At 45.6% G+C, this 26,200-nt stretch overlaps 1 protein-coding gene across 5 annotated transcripts in view; it reads right to left on the reverse strand.

Moving 5' to 3' along the window:
• The window catches only part of ZNF160 (zinc finger protein 160), a 38,090-nt gene that overhangs the window by 8,853 nt on the left and 3,037 nt on the right, over positions 1 to 26,200 (reverse strand). For 2 of the 5 annotated variants that reach the window (XM_030821219.1, XM_030821217.1), the window contains exons 1-2: positions 11,800 to 13,130; positions 573 to 699 (exon numbers count right to left, since the gene is read on the reverse strand). In XM_030821219.1, the coding sequence (XP_030677079.1) occupies positions 573 to 699; positions 11,800 to 11,871 (199 nt within the window). In that variant the 5' untranslated portion in view covers positions 11,872 to 13,130. Of the gene's footprint in view, positions 1 to 572; positions 700 to 11,799; positions 13,131 to 16,076; positions 16,202 to 17,172; positions 17,257 to 26,200 lie in introns of those variants that run through there. The other 3 variants (XM_030821218.1, XM_012509932.2, XM_003269891.3) reach the window with 3 other exon arrangements.

Genomic DNA, 26,200 nt, shown 5'->3' on the forward strand with positions numbered 1-26,200 from the left:
CTAACACAGTGAAACCCTGTCTCTACTAAAAATATAAAAAAAAATTAGCCAGGTGTGGTGGCGGGTGACTGTGGTCCCAGCTACTTGGGAGGCTAAGGCAGGAGAATGGCATGAACCTGGGAGGCGGAGCTTGCAGTGAGCCTAGATCACGCCACTGCATTCCAGCCTGGGAGACAGAGCGAGACTCTGCCTCAAAAAAAAAAAAATCATCCACTGAATGCCTCCTGAATACCCAGGAAACACGGTACATGCTGATAGAAGGCTCTATTCCACCAACAACTTAATCCAAAGCAGAGAGGTAGAAAACAGGAAATCTGACATTTCAAAAGTCTAACACAATGTATTATGCATACAAAAGCTCTGAAACCTCAAATGATGAAGCACAAAGGAGGCAGAACATCTGAAAAAGGGGAAGATTAAAGTCCAGGTTTCCCATGATTAAGCTTTCCATTTCAGAGTCAACAGGACTTCAATCTCAGTCAAGCAATGCTGGGGCTCTCCAGGGACTCATAAGGGAAAATGCAACAATAGACAAGAATAGATCTTGACTTCTGGAAGAAAGTCATCCTCACCCAGAGAAACAAGGTTCCAGTAGTTCTCCAACATCACGTCCCTGTATAAAATCCTCTGAGCAGGGTCCAGGCATTTCCACTCCTCCTGAGAGAATTCTATGGCCACATCCCTAAATGTCAACCGTACCTAAAATGAAAAACACATTTCACCAAGTGGCTAAGGGGAGAGTTCAAAATTTCACATAAAAGGAGAAGAGGAGAAAACTGTGAGATAGGTTAAATTGAAGTGGGTGAGCTGACAGATCCAGATTGTGACAATGTGACATACAGATTTGGTCTTCATCCCCCTCTCCTGACATAAGAGCTCACTTGAAATCTGTGGAGTGATAAGTATCTTTTTGTACATTAATGGGATAATTGGCAGCTGGAGCACCTAGGTAGCTTCAGGATGGAGGGCGGTCACTGGAACTAACACTTGGTGGGTGGTCACTGGAAAGACTGAGGCTCGGTTAAACGAAGCTTCTGTCCTCTCGGGAGGGCAGAGGGAATGAAGGTTCAGTTGATCACCAATGCCAATAATGGAAGCAATGCCTCCATAATGGGGCCTCCATGAAAACTCAAAAAACACAGAATACATGACAGAATACATCCCAGCTCCTCACTCCTTTCCCATATCTCAACTAATAGATCACTTCCATCTAGATGTTCATCTGTGTGCTTTGTAGCATCTTCTATAATAAATGAGTAAATATAAGTAAAGTGTTTCCCTGTGTTCTGTGAGCCACTCAAGCAAACTAATCAATTCCAAGGAGGGGGTCATCAGAATTCATAATTCACAGCTGGTCATTGAGCAGCACAGGCCACAACCTGTGTTTGTGACTGGCATTAAAGTGTGTGCGCTGTTGTGGGATTGAGCCCTCAGCCTATGAGAGCTGACCCTATATCCAGATAGACAGTATCAGAATGGAATCAAATATGAGAACACCCATTTGGTGTCTGTTGCAGAATTGTTTATTTGATGTGTAGAGGAAAACCCAATACATCCAAGATCACAGAAGTATTTATATTACGGAAGCAAAGTAGGGGAAACTGAGTCTGTTTTTCCCATATTTTCCTACACATTAAGGACTTTTGAGCAAGTTATGTCTCCCTAATTCTGTTTTATTATTCTTTTACCTAAGAGATTGTGATATCCTCTATATCAGTGTCGATTTCTCAGTTTTATGGGCAACAAGTATACAAATAAAAAACTGAAAACAAGGTTATCTCTATGGAAGTGTTAGATATTATGTTTGACATACTGAGTGATATTCAATATCTACATGAACTAAATAAAGCACAACTGATATCTTAAGAAATGATAATGCGGCTGGGCGTGGTGGCTCACGCCTGTAATCCAGCACTTTGAAAGGCCAAGGCAGGTGGATCACTTGAGGTCAGGAGTTCAAGACCAGCCTGGCCAACATGGTGAAACCCCGTTTCTACTAAAAATACAAAAATTAGCCAGGCGTGGTGGCAGGCGCCTGTAATCCAAGCTACTCGGGAGGCTAAGGCAGGAGAATCACTTAAACCCAGGAGGTAGAAGTTGCGGTGAGCCGAGATCACGCCACTGCACTCCGGCCTGGGCGACAGAGTGAGACTCCATCTCAAAAAAAGAAAACTGTACTGAAGTCATGCTGTCTATAAGACAGAGGAGGAAGTCCCAAGCACTACCCATGGAGACAGAGATTTAATAACACCACGTGGACCAAATTGTCTTTGTGGGAAATCTGGCAACCACATCAGAGGTCAGAACTCTTTTGAAACACCCACTTACCTGAGGCCCTACCCTGGCATGATGTCGTATCACTGTGAGAAAACCACACTTCCATTTTCTCCTGGGGAGAGAAAGTATGGGAATATCCATCTAACATTCTGACTTTTTTTTTCTCTTTTTTTCCTGTAACACAACACAAGGCTCATAACGTTCTGACTTTTCAGGGCACTGCTAAGGGACAAGTTTCTGTCTTGCCTGAATATAAACACTGAAGTAACAGGACCTCAGGTAACGAAGCTGCTGAGAACAAAGCCATCCGTCATAAACCAGAGCTTGTAGTAATGTAGGCAGACACTAGGTGGCGGTGCAGCCCCCAGCTTACTAGGACACCAGCGAGGCTGCGGAACAGCCGGCAGACAACAGAGGCATTTCTGCATACAAACTGGCACAACCTCTTTAGTTAAGCTGCAGTCAGAAAGTCCACAGAGGACGCATCCCTAGAAAAGGCTTGAGGGATCTCCAGAGCCTCTAGTCAGGATGACTGTAGCATGTCTTCCCTGAAGGAAGCCAGAATCAAAAACTAGAAGTGGCTGACGAGTGAAATGCTGTGATCCCAACAGGAGATGAGATATCAAAAGAAGCCGGACACGGTGGCTCACACCTGTAATCCCAGCACTTTGGGAGCTCAGGCGGGTGGATCACGAGGTCAGGAGTTCGAGACCAGCCTGACCAAAATGGTGACAACCCGTCTCTACAAAAAATACAAAAATTAACCAGGCATGGTGGCGGATGCCTGCAATCCCAGCTACTCGGGAGGCTGAGACAGAGAATCGCTTGAACCCGGGAGATGGAGGTTGCAGTGAGCTGGGATCCCACCACTGCACTCCAGCCTGGGCGACAGAGTGAGACTCCGTCTCAAAAAAAAAAAAAAAAAAAAAGGCAAAAGAAAAAAAGAAACATGGACCATATGCAGCAACCCATTAAATCACCACAAAGTAATACTAAAGAAGCATATATATATATATATACACATTATCAAAGAAATAACAATAAGACTCCTAAAGTTGCTCAATGTATTAAGACAGTACTCATAAACAACTTCAGAAAATCAGAAAAACAATAAATATGGGATTATCAACAAAGAGATAAAAACTATGAAGAAGAAACAGAAATTCTAGAGCTGAAAAACATAACTGAATTAAAAAACACACTAGAGCCAGGCGTGGTGGCTCACGCCTGTAATCCCAGCACTTTGGGAGGCTCAGGCGGGCGGATCACAAGGTCAGAAGTTCAAGACCAGCCTGGCCAACATGATGAAACCTCATCTCTACAAAAATACAAAAACTTAGCTGGGCATGGTGGCAGGGGCCTCTAATCCCAACTACTCGGGAGGCTGAGGCAGGAGAATCGCTTGGACCCAGGAAATGGAGATTGCAATCAGCTGAGATCGCACCATTGCACTCCAGCCTGGGAAACAAGAGTTGCCATCTCGGGGGAAAAAGAATACACAAAATTAGCTGGGTGTAGTGGCATGAGCCTGTAGTCCCAGCTACTCGGGAGGTTGAGGTAGAAGGATCATTTGAGCCTAGGAGGTTGAAGGTACAGTAAGCTATCATCATGCCACCATATTCCAGCCTGGGCTACAAAGTGAGACCCCACCTCTAAAAAAAATAAATAAATAAAAGGAGAAAATGAAATAGAAGAATGATGAAGATAGCCAGGCATGGTGATGTGTGCCTGTAATCCCAGCTACTCAGGAGGCTGAGGCAGAAGAATCAGTTGAACTCAGGAGGCAGAGGTTGCAGTGAGCCAAGATCACACCACTGCACTCCAGCTTTGGGTGACAGAGTGAGACTGCATGTCAAAAAAAAAAAAAAAAAAAAAAGAAAAGAAAAATGAACAAATTAACATAGCCTAAGGGAACTGTGGAACACTATCATGTGTGTCAACTCCAATATCAAAGTAAGAAAAAGGAGTATAAGAGAACTTAACCTACTGTGTCTGAGTGAAAAAGAAAGAAAAAATCTGTATACCCTCCTAAGTAGTAAGGCAACTGGAGCAGTAATCAAAAAAAAAAAAATCCTAAAACAAAGACCAGGAACAAATGCATAATTCATAAGCACTGTACAATTCTACTCAATGTTTAACGAAGAATTAACAATTCTCAAACAATTCTAAATAAGTGAAGAAGAGGAAACAACAAAAAACAATTGTATGATACCACCCTTACTCTGACACCACCCAAGCAAATATATGACAAGGAAACAAAAGTGTAAGATGTTATTCGTGATAAACACTGATGCAAAAGCCCTCAACAAAATACTAGGAAACCAAACTGTAAAGACATTAACAGGATTATAGACCATGACCAAGTGGACTACACACTGGGAAGACAAGAGTGGTTCAACAGAAGAAAGTCAATGTAATACGCCACACTGACATGGTGAAGGACAGAAACCACATGCTCATCTCAATCGGTGCAAAAAAAAGTTATGTGACAAAATTCAACATAGTTCATGATAAAAATGCTCAACAATTCGGGCACGGTGGCTCACGCCTGTAATCTCAGCACTTTGGGAGGCCAAGGCAGGTGGATCACCTGAGGTCAGGAGTTCGAGACCAGCCTGACCAACATGGTGAAACCCCGTCTCTACTAAATACAAAACATTAGCCAGGCATGGTTGCACATGCCTGTTAATCCCGGCTACTTGGATGGCTGAGGCAGGAGAATCTCTTGAACCTGAGAGGCGGAGGTTGCAGTGAGACTGTGCCACTGCACTGCGCTCCAGCCTGAGCAACAAGAGCAAAACTCCATCTAAAAAAAAAAAAGGCTCAACAAATCAAGGAAACTTCAGAATATTAGATTTGGTAAAGATTTCCTGGATATGACACCAAAAGCAAACACAATAGCAGCAAAAAAAAAAAAAAAAAAAAGGGACTGCATCTAACCAAAAAACTTTTGTGCATCAACAGATGCTACCAAGAGTAAAACAGTATGTCTGTGACAAGTCCTAGCCAGAGCAATCAGGCGAGAGAAACAGAAGGCATTCAAATAGAAAGAGGGCTGCATGCAGTAGTTTGCACCTGTAATCACATCACTGTGGGAGGCCAAGGTGAGAGGATAGTTTGAGTCCAGGAATTCGAGACCAACATGGGCAACATAGTGAGACTCTATTTTTTAGGAACAACAAAAACAACAAACGAAAAGGAAAAGGAGGAAGTCAAATTATCTCTCTTTGAGAAGGATATAATTCTGTATCTAAAACCCTAAATATTCCACTAAAAGACTCCTAGACCTGATAAATGACTTCAGCAAAGTCTCAGGATTTAAAATCAAGGTACAAAAATCAGCAGTATTCTTTTTTTTTTTTTTTTTTTTTTTTTTTGAGACGGAGTTTCGCTCTTGTTGCCCAGGCTGGAGTGCCATCTTGGCTCACCACAACCTCTGCCTCCCCGGTTCAAGCAATTCTCCTGCCTCAGCCTTCCTAAGTAGCTGGGATTACAGGCATGCACCACCACGCCCGGCTAATTTTGTATTTTTAGTAGAGACTGGGTTTCTCCATGTTGGTCAGGCTGGTCTTGAACTCCCGACCTCAGGTGATCCGCCTGCCTTGGCCTCCCAAAGTGCTGGGATTACAGGCGTGAGCCACCGCGCCCGGCCCAGTCAGCAGTACTCTTAAACGCCAATAATGTTCAAGCTGAGAAACACATCATCAAGAATGCAATCCTATTAAAAATAGCCACACACCCCCAAAAATGCCTAGGAATATGTCTAACCAAGGTGGTGAACTATCTCTATGAGGAGAACTACAAAATACCAGTGAAAGAAATCAGAGACAACACAAACAAATGGAAAAGCATTTCATGCTCATGGGTTGAAAGAATCAATATCAATGAAATGTCCAAACTGCCCAAAACAATCTATAGATTCAACAGTATTCCTATTAAATGACCAACATCACTTTTCACAGAATTAGAAAAAACTTCTAAAATGTATATGAAAACAAAAAAGAGCTCAAAGAGCCAAGACAATCCTAAGCAAAAGGAATAAAGCTGAATGCATCACATTACCTGACTTCAAACTATATTGCAAGGCTACAGTAAACAAAACAGCATGGTACTGGTACAAAAACAGACACATATACCAATGGAATAGAACAGGAGACGCCTAAAATAAAGGCCCACACCTCCAACCAACTGATCTTCAACAAAATCAACAAAAATAAACAATGAGGAAAGGATGCCCTATTCAATAAGTGGTGCTGGGAAAACTGGCTAAACATATGCAGAAGAATGAAACTGGACCCCTATCTCTCACCATATAAAAAAATTAACTTGAGATGGATTAAATACTTAATATAAGACCTCCAACTATAAAAATCCTAAAAGAAAACCTAGGAAATACTCTTCTAAGACTTTGGCCTAAGCAAGGAATTTATGAAGACCTCATAATATATGCAGCAAAACAAATGCAGCAAATAAAAGGAATTTATGAAGACCTCATAATAAATGCAGCAAAATAAAAAATAGACAAGTGGAACTTAATTAAAGAGCTTGTACACAGAAAAGCAAACTATCAACAGAGTAAACAATCTACAGAATGGGAGAAAATACTTGCAAACTATGCATCTGACAAATGACTAATATCCAGAATCTATAAGAAACATAAGCAAATCAACAAGAAGAAGACAAATCGCCCCACGAAAAAGTGGGAAAATAGCATAAACAGACACTTCTCAAAAGAAGTCGTAGTATTGGCCAACAAGCATATGAAAAAATGCTCAACACCCCAAACATCAGAGAATGCAAATCAAAACCATAATGAGACACCATTTCATACCAGGCATAATGGCTATTACTAAAAAGTAAAAAAAATTAACAAATATTGACAAGGCTTCAGAGAAAAGGAAACACTTTTACACTCATACACTTATGGGAATGCAAATTTGTTCAGACCATGTGGAAAGCAGTTTGGAGATTTCTCAAAGACTAAAAATAGAATTACAATTCAACCCAGCAATCTCATTACTGGATATGTACCCAAAGGAAAACAGATTGTTCTATCAAAAAGACACCTATATTCATGTTTATTGCAGCACCATTTACAATAGCAAAGACATGGAATTAACCTAGGTGACCATCAACAGTGGATCAGATAAAGAAAATATAGTAGACATATACCCTATGGAATATTATACAGCCATAAAAAAACAAAATCATGTCCTTTGCAACAACATGAATGCAGCTGGAGGCCATTATCCCTAGCGAATTAATGCGCAAATAGAAAAACAAATACCGCATGTTCTCACAATGGAAGCTAAACACTGTGTGCACACGAACACAAAGATGAGAACAACAGACACTGCGGACTCCAAAAAGGAACAGGCAGGAAGAGGGGAAGGGCTGAAAAACTATCTATCGGGTACTATGTTCACTACTTGGGTGATGGGATCTTTGGAAGACAAAACCTCAACATCACAAAATATACCCATGTAAGAAACCTCATGTGTACCCCCTGAATCTAAAATAAATAGTATAAAGTGAATCAAATAAAAGTACGTACCAATGTACACACAAAAATTCAAATCCATGAGACACATTTTGTGGAAAAATGAAATTGTTTTTCCTACTATAATCTCAGAAAATGCTTCTAAAATCAGATGTGGCCAGGTGCAGTGGCTCATGCCTATAATCCCAGCACTTTGGGAGGCCAAGGCAGGAGTACTGCTTGAGCTCAAGAGACCAGCCTGGGAAATACAATGAAACCTCATCTCTACAAAAAAATCAAGCTGGGCATGGTGGTGCGTGCCTATAGTCTCAGTTACGCCAGAGGCTAAGGTGGGAGGATCACTTGAGCCCCAGAGATCAAGGCTTCAGTGAGCTATGATCACACCAGTGGACTCCAGCCTGGACAACAGAGTGAGACCCTGTCTCAAAACAGTAAAAAACCAAACAAGTAATAAATAAACAGATGTATAGTAGTTTTCCCCCATACCAGCAAGCAATCACCTGTGCAGCAGACACCGCCTGGGTGTCCTCCAACCCCAGTTCAGTTTCAACACCATCTACCTGGAGATAGTGGCAAATCCCACAGGTTGAGGGTTCAGTCCGACTTTGGGTGCCAACAGCAAGCCCAGGTTGTTTTTCCTGTGCTTTTGACAGACTGACTATTAATCAGGGTTCCTGTAATTCCCTCATTAGGTTCGATTAATTTGCTAGACCTCACAGACCTCAGGGAGACACTTTATGTACATTTACCCATTTATTATAAAGGATATTACGATGAATACATATGAAGAGATGCATACAGTGAGGTATTGGAAAAGGGGCTGGAACTTCCATGCCCTCCCTAAGTATGCCACCCTCAGGAATCTCCATGTGTTCACCTATCCTGAAGCTCTCTGAACCGTGTGCTTTTGTGTTTTCATAGAAACTTCATGAAGTAGGCATGATTAAACCATTGGCCAGTGGTGATCAACTTAACCTTCATTGCCTCTTCCCCCACCGCCCGGCAGCTGAGGAGTGGAGTTTAAAGCCCCAATCTTCCAATCTTGCCTTGGATATTCTGGTGACCCAGGCCCCATCCTTAAGCTTGTTGGAGGCTGCCAGCTATCAGTTAATACATCAGTATGCAAAAAGACAACACTTTGCAAACTCTATAGATTTTAGGAGCTGTATATGCCAGGAACTGGGTCAAAGACAAAGGGCATGTGAACAATCCACCGGTAGATAAAGATAAAGCATACCATTTCATTTCGTAAGGCCTTCCAAAACAAGATAAACTGAACGAATAATTGAGAAAGGGGTAAGCAAAGAAAGATTATTTTTACAGTAGAATAATGTGTAATCGAAAGGAAGACAACAGTGCGTATATAAAGAATTAAACCAAGCCGGGCACAATGGCTCATGCCCATAATCCCAGCACTTTAGGAGGCACAGTCAGGAGGATGGCTTGGGCCCAGGAGTTTGAGACCAGCCTGGGCAACATAGTGAGACCCTGTCTCTACAAAAAACAAAAACATAAAACATTAGCTGGGTGTGGCAGCACACAACCGTAGTCCCAGCTACTCAGGAGACTAAGGTGGGACAATTGCTTGGGCCAAGGAGGTCAAGGCTACAGTGAGTCATGACTGTACTGTAACCAAGTACCCTCATTTTTCTAAGAAAAAGGGAGTGAGTTATTATTTTTTTCTCTTATTTTCTCCTTTCTCCATTTTCCCCTGTTGCCTACTTCCTACTTAGCCCTTTAGAAATACACTTATAACCTTTTAACTCCCCTTCAGCAGACACTCTACAGGGCAAGTTCATCTAACTATGTGCTTTGGGCTCCAGAGGCGAATCTCACCTGCCAGGAGGTTACCTTGAGGAACAGCAATCAATCTACAACCCAAAGTCCTGCTACAAAACTCTCTCCCACCCGGAGAGTTTCAGCCACTTTTATAACCTAGTTCTGCCCGCAAAGGCACCAGTGGCTGCCAGCTCAACCCCTGGTACATAAGGCACAGAAGCAAGTTAGGGGGACACCCACCTGCTCGCTTCCTCTCCTTAGTGCCATTCATGCCAAGTCCCCCTTTTAAAAGCGCCTGCTTTCTGCTCCAAGAGCAATGCAGTACCTTAAGGCAGGAAGCCTGTACTTCTTCCCCTAAGCTAGCTTTGGAATAAAAAGTCACTGTCTTTCTACCAGACCTTGCTCTTGTTAACTGGACTCTGCAAGCAGCAAGCAACTGAACCTGCATGTCAGTGACAGAGCCGCTGTGCTCCAGCCTCGCTCCAGCAACAGAGTGAGACCCTGTCTCAAAAAATGTAGTAAAAGTTAAAAAGAAAATAAACCGCAGAATACAACATAGCTCCTGAATTCCAGGAACAGAAAATGGAGCAAAGTATAAAAATTCATTTCATATATACACATCCACAAAGTAATGCAACCCACTCAGACTCACAAGGAATAAGAAAATGAAAATAAAATGGGTTGCATTATCCCCAGATTTTCATAACATAAAATGAACACAGTGGCAAGTTTGCTTAATGAGGGGGAAATCTGACGTGGCATTGGTGGGAGAGGGCACCTCTGCACCTAGGGTAGGGATAGAATCTTGCCAGATCTAGCAACACAGGAAATGCACCATCCTAGAAGAGATCACTCTTCCAATCGCCCAGCCTGGAGGAACCCTTCACGATCTGTAGTGAAGTCAGCATGGTCATGGGCAGCCAAGGCGGCACTTTTTTTTTTTTTTTTTTTTTTAAAAAAAGATCTTGTTCTATCACTCAGGCTGAAATGCAGTGGCACTATCATGCCTCACTGCAGCCTCAATCTCTGGGGCCCAAATGATCCTCCCACCTTGGGCTCCACAAGTGCTGGGATTACAGGTGTGAGCCACCGTGCAGCACCCTGTGTGGCATTCTCTATAAAAGTGAGAAAGTTAAAAGATCCACCTGTCTTCATTCCCAGAATGCTCCAACAAGGATGTAGAAAAGAGAGCTCCTTTCCTAACACGAAAACACGTCAATGTTCAAAACTTGCAGGTTAACATACCACAACCAAACATTCACTGAAGAATTTGTTTAAATCTCATAATGATGTCAAAATACATTTCTACAGGACTCGCACTGACCATTCCCACAGAACTGAGAACAGTGGCTCCCCACTGAGGTGTGAGGGAGGGTGGAAGGCTGGACAGGAAAAGGGATGCTTTACCTCTTGGCACATAAATGTATCATTTCACTATGAAACAAATATATACATGATGCCATGTTTAAAATAAAAGAAACGAAATGTTGACTCATAACTGGTAAAACAAAAATACAGTTCCATTCTCTGTAATGGCAAGGTTGTCCTGCTCATATGCCACTCTCACCTACAATACCCAACGGACAAAGGTTCTTCTAAGAACATCACAGTCTCCATGGGATACAGTTTAATGAATCTTGTGTTGTTACACATTTACATTGATGTCATACATTAAAATGGATGATGGAATGAAAGAATCATCTATCTCCAATGTCAGTGTCTAAACTTTCCATTCCGTTCCCAATCTTTATGAGTTTGGAGTCGGAAACCCAATGACTCACTTGTTCGGCTTCAAATGCAGTTATCAATGAGGCAGGAAAGCTTTCCCCTTAGTGTTCTTATTCCATGCCAGTGAGCAGGTACTTGTGCACAGTAATACCTGACTTCATGGGCAGCTTCTGTTATCATGGTTTACACAGAGCTGACAGTGCATCCAGATGCGACCCCTGAACAATCCCTGCTGCCCAACAGCACTGACACCACAGGATCCTCACCCCGTCTCCATCCATGTCTGGGTGTGAGCCCTTCCCAGGACCATGCCCAGTGCAGCCTCTTCCCAAGTTCATGTCACTGGGTCACGGGAGATGGAATCTAAACGAGATGAGAGGGACTGAGGGAAGGCACGGGTGAGTGTGAGCAAACCTGTCAGGCAGGATGCTTCAGACTCAGAGAAGATTCGCAGTGCCAATGCCAGGCATTTTAGGAAGAAATAAAAGAACAATCCACCAGGAATATCACTTTACCTGAGTAAGGGCCATCCCTGACTCCTTTTCTTTCCTCTTCCTCTTCTTCCAGACTTCTTCCTTGGGTAACATAAAAGAGTCTTTAGAAGCCAATACTGAATATCCGAACTATGCTGCTTAGGGCTGAGAATCTATACATCCCCTTCATGTGCCACAATCACACACACAGAAGATCTCACCCCGTGGAAAGATGGTCCTCTGCGCCCCACTGCACAGGGGGAATACGGGGACGAGAGACTCCTGCAGGAAGAAGTGAGTTTCTGATCCCTGTCTTCAGAACCCGCTCTCCTGGGGAAGCCCACACACACGCTGCAGCCGTGGGGAGCTGGGCTGGACTGAGCTCCCCTTTAGGACACAGACCCAGCCCTGACCAAAGCCCATGCAGAGCACAGCCCCCCTCACCTCTCTGTGGATCCCAGGCTGAGCTCAGCCTTCAGAAACAAAGGACAGGGATTGGTACTATGCTGGCTACAGAATAGAGTCAACTTGAAATATTACTCAGCTGGGCTCTAAAACACTGAAATGAAAACATGTCAAGGGGGCACAAGAGATGTTTCTGCGAAACGCCTGGACGCTCTCATATGAAGCCAGGGTTGCGCTCCACTGAGGGGGCGAGCCCAGCACAGCCCCACCTTCTGGCTCTGCTCTCCTGTTGGGGACCTGTTCTCACCAGGATCCAGACTGGATACTGAAGGAGCAAAAAGAATCACACAGAACAGGCAACATGGACCAGAGGTGGGGGTGAAGGTGGGGCTGCAATGTCAAATAGGAGGCTGTGGGACATCACAAAGGTTTCCACGGAGGAAGTGATGTCAGAACAAAGACCTCAGGAAGAAAGGCTGCTTGTCACTTGCAGCTGAGAGGCCAGAGAGTTCCAGGCAGAGGGCCAGCCCACATGGAAGCCTTGAGGCAGGAGCAACCTTGGCTCCAGGAAAAGGGAAGGGGCCTGTGGGGCTGGAGCAGAGGGGGCTGGGAGGACACAGGAAGGAGATGACATCAGAGAGGTCCTGAGGGGCAGATCACACAGGGAGAGGTCTTCAAACATTCTTTCTCCCATACCTCAAAAGAATTCATAAAACCATGTATTTCCTCACCTGTTTTAAGTAAATGCATAATTGTTTCTTCATTTTACAAAGTAACACACTTACAACATAGTATCTTACATATTTTAAACATGATAAGAAGTTCAGCTGAGCCCCAGGAAGTACAGGGTTGCCCTCAGCTGAGATGTGCAAGACTGCAGGGGTGAACATGTTTGGAGAAGTTTGGGAAGTCACTTTTATTTAAATAATTAATTATTTATTTTTGAGACAGAGTTTCACTCTTGTTGCCCAGGCTGGAGTGCAGTAGGGTGATCTCGGCTCACTGCAGCCTCCGCCTCCTGGGTTCTAGCGATTCTCCTGCCTCAGCCTCCTGAGTAGCTGGGATTACAGGCGCCTGCCACCACGCCCGGCTAATTTTTTGTATTTTTAGTAGAGATAGGGTTTCCCCATGTTGGCCAGGCTGGTCTCAAACTCCTGGCCTCAGGTGATCCGCCTGCCTCGGCCTCCCAAAGTGCTGGGATTATAGGCATGAGCCACTGTGCCCAGCCAGGAAGTCACTTTTAGACATATGAAGATGGAGATGCCTGTTGGGACATCCCTGTAGAGAGTTTTGGAGACAACTAGACACAGGATTCTACACCTCAGAGGACGGTCTGCAGGGACATGGGGCTGTGTATTAATAGGTGGGGCATAAAGCCATGAGATGAGACAGTAAGGAAAGGCAGTGGGTGTGGATGGAGACAAGAAGAGGTGTAAGGACTGAGCCATGAGCACTTGCACACTCAGAGAACAAGAAAGTTCTGGAGACACCAGAAGAGGAAAGCAAAAAGTGATCAGAGTGGCAAGAAGATTGGATAGATTTGTAAAGGTTAACGGGGTGTCATAAAAGCCAAGACAACAGAAGAGGAAGTGATCAGCTGTGCTACATGCTACCGACAGGAAGAAAAAGATGAGGACAGGACGTAAATTACAGCATTTAGGAATGGGGAGGTCACTGATGATTGAAAAAGGAAGAATCAGTGGAATGCTGGATGTGAAAGCTAGATTCAAGCAACAATTCAACGGTTTAAGCAAGAATTGAAGACAAAGTGGCCACACATGGCTCACGCTTGTAATCCCAGTATTTTGGGAAGTTGAGGTGGAAAGACTACTTCAGCCCAGGAGTTTGAGACCAGCCTGGCCAACACAGCAAGATCTTGTCTCTATATTTTTATTAAAAAAAAAAAAAAAAAAAAGAATTGAAGACACAGTAAAACTAGTTTTTAGAATATTATGCTCTTAAATAGAGCATAAATAGGTACTTACTTATTACAGAGGGAAATGTAGTCGAAAGTATTTTTTTGTCTTAAAGATGGGAAAGTAGAAGAAAAAAAGGCTTTATTACGCGTTGGAGATCTGTTCAGAGAGGAAAAAAATTGTTCATACTACTCTGACACTCAACACAGAATATTTCACCTCTAGTCACCACAATGTGTGTCATTTTCCCCACAACGACAGGTTCTCCAGCAGACTCCCAGGTAGGGAGTCCCGCCGTTTACTCAATTCTGACACTGTCTACAAAACAGAATCAGACACCACAGCTTGACGGCTCAGTCGCACAAGACTGCCCTTGCTTCACATGCTGTACACTCTGACTGACCTGGTCAGTGTGCTTCCCTAACACTTGCCTTGGGTTTGAATAACTAGCTAGCACAGCTTTTCCATCTGGCTGTTCATCTGTGCCCTTTGCAACATACTTTATAACAAATGAGTAAACTAAGTTTTGGCCTGAGTTCGGTGAATGACCGTGGCAAATTACTACAACCTGAGGAGGGGGGTCAAGTGAATCCCCAATTTACAGCTGGTCACCCAGAAGTTCAGGTCCCAACCTGTGACTTGTGACTGGCATTTGAAATGGGGGCAGCCCTGTGGAACTGACCAACCAGTAAACAGCATCTGATCCTAATTCTAGCTGGACAGTGTCAGAATTGAGTTGAACTATAAAGGTCACCCAGTTAGTGTCGGATGGAAAATGCATTGCTGGTGGGAAGAAGTTCCTCCACGTTTTGGTGATGAGTTTTCTGTGTTGAGTGTTCACTATTATATTGACTATAATCAGCGTCATATAATACTAAATATTATGTAATCAGTACTACATTAACTCATGTTCTCGCCCCTACCCAACCCCATCCCAGGGAAAGGGAGGAAGAGGGTGGCCCACAAATGAATGAGTTAAGTCACTGCCCTCTGGCTGAAAAGGTTACAAGTGGAAGCTAACCTCTGATGTCATAATTAATGAAATGCATAGCCTTATAGACAAGTTTTGCAATTCTCATCTTTATCTGTGTATTTTAAGCATATTTAAAATGTTACATTATAAAGACAGAAATCAACATGTCACAACTAAATTACCCATATTCAATCAACTCACCACTCACCTGAACCAAGGTCCCCTCCTTCTTCCTTCCTATGTGTTTCCCTCTCTCATTCTGTACATATCTCATCCTCACCTTCTCTCCCTGGCTTTTTTTTTTTTCTATGTTTCCCCCCAGGTTTCTGCTCCTTATTTTGAGCCCCTCTCCCCTCCTGCTCTTTCTCCCCTTCTTCCCTCCATTCCTTCTCTTCCGCCTGTTCTGCTCCATTCCTACAACTTCTTCCACCTCTTATTCCTCTTTCTGCCCAATCTTTTCATTGTCCCAATCCCAATCTCCACATATTTCTGCCTCTTTCTTCCCTCATCTTTGCTCCCCCTCTGTTCCCCCTATTAAATCCCCTCTTCCCTGTCACACCCCTTGTCCCCACTCTCTGGCACCCCCAGATCCCAAGCCTCCCCATACTGTGGTTCTCCCTCTGCTCTCCTTGTCACCAGCTGTCCCGTCTTGCTGTCCCAGCACCACATTGCTGTCTGCCCTGGCTCCAAATCCCTCCTCCTCTCTCCCACTCTCTGTCTGAGGAGCCTCCCCCTTTCTGCCCCTCTCCCTATCTTGCTGTCCTTCATCTCTCTAGAGACCCAGCTTTTCTCTACATTCCTCCAGTTGCTCCCTGCCCCACACTTTCTCAGCTTTGTCTTTCACTCTCAGTGTCTGTCTGCAAATTCCCCACCCATCCTCTGTGTTGCCATCTGTTCATGGTTCTCACTCGTCCTTTTCACTCCTTCTCAGTTTTTCTATTTCCTCTCTCTTTCTCCTGTCTCTCTTTCTCCTGATCCCCTTTGGCCACATATTTACAGGGAAGGGGATGGAATAAGATGCCCACCTACTGAAAGCACATCTTCTAGTGGAGTGGAATCTGGGACAAAAGAACACTGGAGGTGAACAGACAGGCCCAAGTCACCTCCTTCAACGCTGGGTCAGAGGAAGCCATGCTTACGAGGGGGAGGCCTGCAGGGTAGAGGAAAAGGCTCAGTGAGAGCAAGATGGGTGGGTGTCTCAGGGGAGGGGTGGGATCTGTGGAATCCCAGGACCAGGGTGAGGACTCTCTTGCACCGGAGCTGCGGTGCTGCTGTGCAGACGCAATGAAGGGCGAGGCTTAGGGGACCCAAAGGGTGAATGCACCTCGCAGGTGAGGACCTTACAAGGCACAGGGTGGGAACTGAGTAAAGGGTTTTAAGCAGGAAATGGCGTGAAAGCTGTCTACATGGCCTGAAGGCAGAAATATTGCAAGCACGACCTTTCTGTGTGGTTCAATGGGAAGTGACCCCTGACCTCTCATGGACACCTCTGAATTTACTTGGGAATGAAAGAGCCATGAGGGGATATTAAGGTCTATAGGACCCGGAGTGATGGCTCACGCCTGTAATCCCAGCACTTCGTGGGCTGTAATCCCAGCCGAAGCAGGAGGATCACTTGAGCCCAGGAATTTGAGACCAGCTCAGGCAACACAGTGAGACCTCCTCTCTACTAAATATACATAAAAAAATTATTTAAACATGGTGGTACACACTGGTGGTCCCAGCTACTCAGGAGGCTGAGGTGGGAGGATCGCTTGAGCCCAGGAGGTCCAGGCTGCCGTGAACTACAATCACGCATATATACATGTATGTCTCTGAGGACTTCTGCAAACCGAGTATGGATGTGCAGGAGCCTGGGAAGCCCAAGTTTAACCTAAATAGAGGGAAACTCACGTGTGAGGCCTTCACTCCAGGTGATCAGCTTCCAGCAGCTGCAAGAAGAGCTGGGTCCCCTGTAGGCGGGGCCCGGGGCAGGCACCTCGTGCAGAGGGGCCAGGAGTTGGGAGGTGCCTGAGAGATGAAGTGGGCGGGGAGGCTTGGGGAAAGAGGGTGGCGCCTGCGCTTCCCTCCCTCCTCTCGCTCCCAGGAGTCTGTTTCCAGAGCTTTGGAGGAGAGACCTACCAGCGAGACTGAAGCCACTCAGTGGGCTGGGAGCTGGGATCTCTCTAGGTCTTCAGGGGGCAGTGATCGGATCCAGGAACGTTTCTGCAATTAAAATTAAGCATTTAAAGAAATGCTGTAACTGAATGAGATGCAAACTAGAATGTGAAATGCAAAACTTGAGCTTAGCAGGGAGTGTACAATTTCATGCTGATCAGCAGAACCTCCTTTCCATTTCTATTCCCTGCGCACCCAGGAAGGACAGTGTCAACTTCGGTTCCAGAGCAGGGCTAAGGACTATGTATTAGTTAGGTCAATAACTTGCTTTTTAAAAAGCAGTAACTTTTTACAAATAGAAATAAATTCCATTGTTCTTCCTTTATCCCATTCCACTCTTGAGATGACACAGCCTCAAATACCTTTGAGATAAACTTTGTCATCATAATATGCTTATGTCAATAATTTCTACATATAGTGTAATTTGAAATTCACTTTACACGCATTCCAAAAGTACTTGAAGAAATAGAAGAGAAACCAAAGAGCACAGATTACAATATTTAAATAAAAATTGTTTTCTAAGTACTTATTTTAATCTGTTGCAGAAAAAAAGCCTGTAAAATCGTCTTCAGAAAACATTTACATTTATATTCACCTAAAGGGTAATTAATTTTGCAAGATTTTAAGCGTATTTGATAGGGTTTTTTTTTTCTTTTTTTTTTTTTTGAGACGGAGTCTCCCTCTGTCGCTCAGGCTGGAGTGCAACGGCGCGATCTTGGCTCATTGCAACCTCTGCCTCCTGGGTTCAAGCAATTCTCCTGTGTCAACCTCCCAAGTAACGGGGATTACAGGCACACGCCACTATGCCCAGCTAATTTTTTTTGTATTTTTAGTAGAGACGGGGTTTCACCACATTGGCCAGGGTGGTCTCAAACTCCTGACCTCAAGTGATCCACCTGCTTTGGCCTCCCAGAGTGCTGGGATTACAGGCGTTAGCTACCATACTGGCTGGATATTCTCCTTCATATGAACCCTATACAAAGTAAAACTAGATTATCAAATATTAAATGGCATCGTATCTACTAGCAATAATTTTATGTCAACATCTGTGAATTTACCTCTACTTTGAAGTATGTTTGCCTCTCACATCCCCACATGTGGAAGATTTCATCAATGGAAAAGTGGTGATTAATTGAAAATACAATTGTTTAGACAGGAAAAATAGCATATTTCACAACTACATCTACACAGTTTCAAAAGATACGGGGTCTGGGACAGATGTGGGGACTTCTGCAAGGTAGGCAGCTCTGTGTTATGCAATATTGCTAAGTACCTATGTTGCCAAGAAAGCAGTTTCAGCATGGACTTCCATAATTCCAAGCAAAGAAATGATTTGATTTTGGATCTTTTCATTAAATTGAGTATAGTACGGGTGAATCTGATTATAGATGAAAGCCATGAATCCATTTTGTATATGCAGAGTTTAAATGCTTATAAAATTTTCATTGAAGCAAAATCAACATATTCACAAGAGATTTAAAAAGGGTATTTCTGGCCGGGCACAGTGGTTCATGCCTGTAATCCCAACACTTCACTTTGGGAGGCCGAGGCAGGTGGATCACCTGAGGTCAGGAGTTCAAGACAAGCCTGGCCAAAATGGTGAAACCCCGTCTCTACTAAAAATATAAAAATTAGCCAGACGCGGTGGCAGCACCTGTTATCCCAGTTACTAGGGAGGCTGAGGCAGGAGAATCACTTGAACCCGGGAGGCAGAGACTGCAGTGAGCCGAGATCGTGCCACTGCACTACAGCCTGGGCGACAGAGCAAGACTCCATCTAAAAAAACAAAAAAAACAAAAAACAAAACAAAACAAAAAAAAAAAGAAGAAAGGATGGAGGGGGGAGGCTTAACCTTTGCTATTTGCTAGGATTGCAGGGTCAAAATCGGCTTCTACATTGTCAACACATAACACCACGTGAAACTCAAAAATAATGAACTTGCCCTGGTACCTTGGCCTTTGAGACTCGGCACTGAATCCAGCCTGGGCAACATAGTAAGACCCCATCTACACAAAGAAATTTAGAAATTATCTAGGTGTGGTGGTGCATGTCTATAGTCCCAGCTATTCAGGAGGCTGAAGTGAGTTTGAGATTGCAGTGAGCTATGATCACACCACTCCAGCCTAGGTGACAGAGCCTGTCTCAAAAAACAAAAAAACAAAAGAAAAAAGCTTTGAAGGGCACTCAGTCTTCACTGTGGGTGTACTGAATGTTCCTGTCACACATAAGAGACATCATTAACTGCTAAAAGAAAATTTCAGCTAATTGAAAAAATTAGATGCACCAAGTTTATTTCAAAGCCATATACATTTAAAATTCCCTTACAACTGTGCAATAGATCAACAAGTGAAATATAAGGAAATAAGGCATTAGCGATGCACATGCTCCAATGAGACCCCGATATCATACAAGGTAACACTCCAAACTATCATTTTATCCTCCAAAATGCATCTGAAAGCTTCTTGATCTACAACACAAAATAATCCAACACCAAAGGTAACCCAGAAATTTATCTCTGAGATTTTCCCTGTAATTCCTCTATTTTAAAAAGTATTCTTTATATTTAAGGGAATGGTTGGCGACCTAAATTACCAGATACCCTTCCTCCACACACCCTGGTCGAGGGTCCTTGAGACGTCCCTGGACCTAAGCCCAGAGTTCTCTTTCTTCCATCCCGGTGCCTGGCAAATAGCAATGGAAACAACGTTCTGATCGTTGTCACTATGAAACTGAACACAGCACAAGTAGAAATTTCACCTTCGTTTCATCCTCTAAACAGACAAATCAGGTCCTGGATTAATTAAACGGTTCTAATGGCCAGTTCCAGGATGAAACCACTGCCCCACAGGGAGCATCCGCTGATGCCCCTGCACCCCTCCTGGTACCCTGAGCTAAGATGAGTTGTGATCCTCTTAATGGTAGGATGCCTGTCTCCACCTGCAAACAAAATGAGGTTTTCACTTAAATCGTTTTCAATGTAAGAGTAAAAAAACGTTAGCCTTCAATTAAGTGGCCCAGTACAATTCTGTTCTTTTGCCTTAAATTGTTTGAAATGTTGGATTAACTGAAAATAAGCAGGAAGCATCCCTGGACTGAAAATTAGCAGGAAGCATCCCCGCCTAATTTCAATTAGCTGAAATTTTATTTTAGCAGTGCAATGCTGTTGATCCAGTCCTAGTGGAGAGAAAGGCTGACATAGCAGAAAATGACCTGGGGCCAAGAGGAGTAGAGAGCCCAGACCCGCTCCTTTCCCGGCTCTGCCCGCTTCCCATGGCCCAGACTGCACTATAGCAGCTTCTACCCTCCCATCCCGCCGCCCCTTCCACCCCTTTCCCATTGCCCAGACCCCACCCCAAGGCAGCTTCCACCCTTCTCACCCCACCCACTTCCCACTGTCCAGGTAGTTCCACCCTCCCACCCCGCCCTCTTCCACCCGTTTCCGGTTGCCCAGACCCCACCCCAGGGCGGATTTCACCCTTCTCACCCCGCCCCCTCCCCACTGTCCAGACCCCGCCCCCACAGTAGTTCCACCCTCCCGCCCCGCCCTCTTCCACCCCTTTCCCATTGCCCAGACCCACCTCATGGTGGCTTCCACTCTCCCAACCCTGGCCCCTTGCCAGTCCAGGTCCCGCCCCCACGGCGGCTTCTACCCTTCCCACCCCGCCCCTCCCCACTGCCCAGGTCCCGCCCCCACGGCGGCTTCTACCCTTCCCACCCCGCCCCTCCCCACTGCCCAGGCCCCGTCCCACAACAGTTCCACCCTCCCACCTGACCCTCTTCCACCCCTTTCCCATTGCCCAGACCTCACCTCATGGTGGCTTCCACCCTCCCCACCCTGGCCTCCCCCACTATCCAAGACCCGCCTCTCGCTGGCCACAGCTCCCGCCCAGAATCCGCTTCCAGTTTTCTCACCGGCAGGAGAGCATTCAAGCCTGCCTTTCAGGGCACTCCAGCCCTGTCCAACCACACTCGGAATCCACCATCCCACCAGACGTTAAAATCCCCAGGTGCGCTCATGGGACTGGTAGCGAGTCCCAGGGTTCCCGCGGGAAACTCTGAGACCCGGTGGCTCTGCAGCTTTTCTATGATTTGAACCCTCTCCTTGATTTGGAGCCTGGATTGTTCTTTTTAATACTCCCAGTTGGTGGCTAGTGTGCTTCCCAGCTGTCTGCAGGTTTGTTCTCATGAGAGATGACTCCACAGTGTCTAGTCTTTGCTTTGCATAACGATGAGGAATACAAAATGTCTTAATCTTATGAATATATAAATTGTCTGTTTATGCACAATGTTCAGTCGTTTATTCACTCATCTCCCGTGGAATCCTAAGCACAATTATAAAAGAGTCACGTTACATGAGATCAGCGCCTAACACAGACAAAGCTTCTGTCTCAATAACAGTAAATAATAATAGCAACATTAAATGAAATATTAGTATTGCTAAAATGGGAGTGTAGTAAAAATTAAATAAGTAAATAATTAAAAGTAAGTGATATATGGTCAGGTGCGGTGACTTATGCTTGTAACCCCAGCACCTTTGGGAGGCCGAGGTGGGCAGATCATATGAAGTCAGGAGTTCAAGACCAGCCTAATCAACATGGTGAAACCCCGTCTCTACTAAAAATACAAAAAAATGACCTGGGAGAGGTGGCACATGCCTGTAGTCCCAGCTACTCCCGGAGGCTGAGGCAGGAGAATTGCTTGAATTCAGGAGACAGGTTGCAGTGAGCTGAGATTGCACCACTGCACTCCAGCCTGGGAGACAGAAGGAGACTCCATCTCTGAATGAATGAATGAATGAATGAATGAATGAATGAATGAAATATTAGGCCATTTTTATGGTCTTCACTTTGGGAGACTGATGTATGCAGGGGTCTTGTTTGTCCTTGGGGTGGTCTTTATCATGAGAAGGGAGTTGAGCAGGACCAGCTGAGGGGCAGAGCCAAGGGCCTTTCATGAAGACCACTCTGCTAGCCCACCCTGTGGAAGGGCAAGCGCAAGTCCACCCAGAAACACATCTGGCTGACTATGGGATCGCTGTCTGAGGCTCAGCAGACCCACGTGGCCAATAAAATACCCTAAACTCTGCAAAAAGCAGAGTTTGTCTCTGTGCCCAGGCCCCCTCCATGGAAAAAAGGTCCTGGGGTCTAAGATTTCTCACTTGGCAATGACGTTGGCTTGAATATTATTCACAGACCCAAATCCTAGGGTCTTGCGTGGGGCAAACTGACCGCAGACCTGCAGGAAGTGAGAGTCTGAACAGAGCAGCAGAAAGGCAGGCAGAAGACTTGACAGAGGGGAGATAGGAGAGACACAAACAGACCAACCCCTCCTCTCCCTCAATCACCCGCCTGGGGAAGCATTAGTTTCTCATCATACAGAGGACAATGGGGAAAGGGAGAAGTGTGTGCACAGGATGAGATGTGTGTTGGGTGGACAGAAAGACTCCTTTCCCTAAATGTGACCCCATTAGCTCACCCCATTCTATTGCACAAATTCCTGAGCAGAGGGGCACCCTGTGGGGATGAACACAGCTCTTCCTTCCTCCAGTTCCTGAGTCTCCCTGCCATGACCAGGGCTGTAACCCTTCAACTCCCTTCCCAGGGCCCCGTGGTCCCCTATGCACTGGAGAAAGATCCGTGTTCCACAGCGGGTTTCAAGGACCTTGCCCCTCAGCTCCCCAGCTGCCTTGTGACTCTGTGACTCTCTGTTATCTTGGAATAAACAGGGAGGGGCCACTGGCCTGGCAGCAAGAATGGCAGCTTTATCTTCCCAAGGACAGTCCCAGTGGAAACCTTTGGGCCGCAGGTCAGTGTGCTGTGTTTCACTCTGATTCTTGGAGAAATCTTTCCCTTACTCTGGGACCCTGATAACCACTCCCTCTTGATTTGCACCCAGAGACACCCCCACAACAAACCCTCCCTGATGAAAGCCATCTGCGCCTGATTCTTAGGACCCCTGTTGCCCTTCTGGACCCAGACATGCTTACAAACTCCCACACTCCCCATATACTTCATAAAGATCCCACAATCCCCAGATACTTCATAAAGATCCAGAAGCCCTGTTATGAAATCTCGCAAGCCCCAGTAACTCATGGAATAATATACACAAACACCGCAGGAACTCACTGACCCAGGGCAACATATTTCCACTCATAGTGACTCCACCCCACAGGGGACTACCACTAAAACCTACCAATAAAACAGAGATGTCTCTAATGATGCAATTAGACCCCAACATCAGGAAAGGAAACACTCCAAATGAGCATTTCATCTTCCAAAACACAACTGAAAGCTTACTGATCTGCAACTGAAAATACCCCGAATGCCAAAGGCAACCCAGAAAATCATCTCTGAGATTCTTGCTATCTTTCCTCTGTGGGTTTCAGGATGGTTTTTGCACTTCCCAAAGCCTCCACAGAAATCACTCCGTGGAGCGGATGCTGTGGAGCAGCTCTGGGATCCACACCCTCAGGCCAGGGCGCCCATCCTCCTGCTGCTGAAGCTCCCTGTGGGCTCAGCTTAGGTCTTGGTTCTAAGTACACTTCAGGATGTTTCTCTCTGCCTGATTCCACTGCCTTCAGTCCTCTTCACTGTGATGATGAGTTTCCGAATTAAATCCCTGCACGCAAATCTCTGTGTCAGCATCTGTTTCCCAGGTAACCTGAGCTGAGACATCAGGGCATTACAAAATGATCCTGCAGCCCCACATCCACCCCAAAACCCACTTCCAGGTGCTATAGCCAGACCTGAGCCTTCTCTCCAAGGGTGCCACACACCCCGTGAGCCCACAGCCACCCGTGGGCCAGGTGCATGCAGCATCCATCCAGCTCCTCTAGAGGCTCACCATTGCTTCCATGCCTCACTCGACACTCTAAGGACTTCTTCACCTGCCCCATTTTTCTACTTCTCTTCCAGCCTGAGGAGCACACTGGATTGAAAGGCCTCTGGACACAGGCGACGCGGCAGGAATGGACACAAACTGCTATCTGCAGGACAGTGGGCCTCAAGTCTAGATTCTAGAAGTTGGCCATGCTGGAAGGAATTGCCAGCAATTTGGGGACACCATGGAGTCCAGTTTAAAGGCAGGTGAAGATTGGCCGGACTGAGCTGACGGAGGATGTCCAAGAAAAAGAGAGGCCCCAGATCTCATGAGGGAGGCTGCCATTGTCCCCTTGTCTCTCTACTCACAGTCACCTGCAAAATTCCCCTGCTGTTTAGGGAGTGCCTCCTTCATGAACCATTTAGCTTCTGAAGTTCTCATCACCCTTCCTGAAGGGAATCCAAGACCCCTGACTGTGAGCACATCACCTGCTGGAAGGCAAAGCCCCTGCCCAGGATGGCCACTGGGCCCTGGTGATGTGCAGAGCGTGGAAGACCCGGGAGCTGGAGTAAGGCAATGGGGACGCCTCCGCACTGGCTGAGGACACGGGGTCTGAGGGGCTTTTCAGGCCTCAGTGAGGCCTTCTGCTCTTATATAGACTGGAATAAATAGCCACAGGAAATTTAGACCAATTACGGATAAAATTTTCAGAATATGAGACCACCCTCACTACCCGCCCTATCCTTTTGGTCTTCCCTGAGGACTCTTCAGCCCCACCCCAGCCCCAGCATCTGAACCACAACCCCAGAGCAGGTGCTGGAGTCATCCTGTGGCCAAGATGGAGACTACATCTTCCAACGGAAGGAGACACAAAGCACTCAAAATAATCCACGCAGAAGAGTGTCCGATGTGGTGATGGATGCGGAGACAGTGAAACCTGAGTAACGTGACTGACAGGCAGAGAGAACTTCAGATGGGGGTGCAAGAGGGTGGGAGACAGCTCTGAGGCTAGACCCAAAGAAGAAGAAAGGGACAGAACTGTGATGATTTGGGGACACAGGGTAAGAGGAGGGACAAAGACTGAGACAGGAAAGGTTTTGATATTTGGGAAAAGAGAAAAACAAATGTGACTGGGGCAGAGGGAGTCATGAGATGAGGGCAAGCTCCCAGGAGGAGGCTGGACAGTGGCGGGGGCCCTGGACACAGGGCTGTGGAGCCACAGTGAAGAGTTGGGCTTTTGTCCTGGGGAACATGGGAAGCCGGTGGAGGGTTCCCTGCCAGAGACTGACATGACTGCTTTAGATTTAGCCATAACTCTAATGCAGAGAAAGGCCTCCGAAGATGGTCTCTCTGCCTCTGAGTCTACGCCCCGGCTTCCACCCTTGTGGTTTTGGTTTTGTTTTGTTTTAAATTTTAAAGGACTGAGTCCCATTTAAATTTTTAATTGCAGTGGGCACTCCCCACTTCCTAGAAGAACTGCAAAACACAGATGGACACCCAATTCTGCCAAACATTAAGGGGGTCAGTGTTGCTCAGACTGAGGTATATTGACTGAGCCCCTCACCTTCACGTTGCAGGTGGATTTACTGAGGGCTAGAGGGGGAGACGTTTCACTAAGTCATCCAAGTTGAATTAGAAGATGTACCTGACTCTACGACGGCCTCGAAGGGCCAATGGGCAACACTAGACTTTCTTATGACTCCCCTGGAAAATTCCAGGATCTTCTTTCACATACCTGGGCAAAAGAAACTTCCCTTTCACGGCTTTATCACATTGATCCCAAACATTTAATTCCCCTTTTCCAGAAAAACACAACATACTAATGAAACGCAGAACTGTGAAAACATGGCTATTGGTGTTGAAAACAGTCAAAGACTGTCAGCTACAGAGATGAACTCTCTCAGCAAATTTTTTCATGAACACATAAGCTCTGCTGGAATAAGGTTTTGAGTCAATCCAGCCCATCCTTCCACATTTACAGAAAATAGAACTGACAAAAGGGACTTGAGGGGGATATCTACTTAGTAGTTCACAGGTCACTATTTTAAGAGATGACATAAGGGAAGAAATGACTAGTAACAAATTAGTTGGCCGACCGTGGTGGCTCACGCCTGTAATCCCAGCACTTTGGGAGGCTGAGGCAGGTGGATCACGAGGTCAGGAGATCGAGACC

The sequence above is a fragment of the Nomascus leucogenys genome, chromosome 10, assembly GCF_006542625.1.
Source record: "Nomascus leucogenys isolate Asia chromosome 10, Asia_NLE_v1, whole genome shotgun sequence".
In the NCBI taxonomy this organism is placed as follows: domain Eukaryota; kingdom Metazoa; phylum Chordata; class Mammalia; order Primates; family Hylobatidae; genus Nomascus; species Nomascus leucogenys.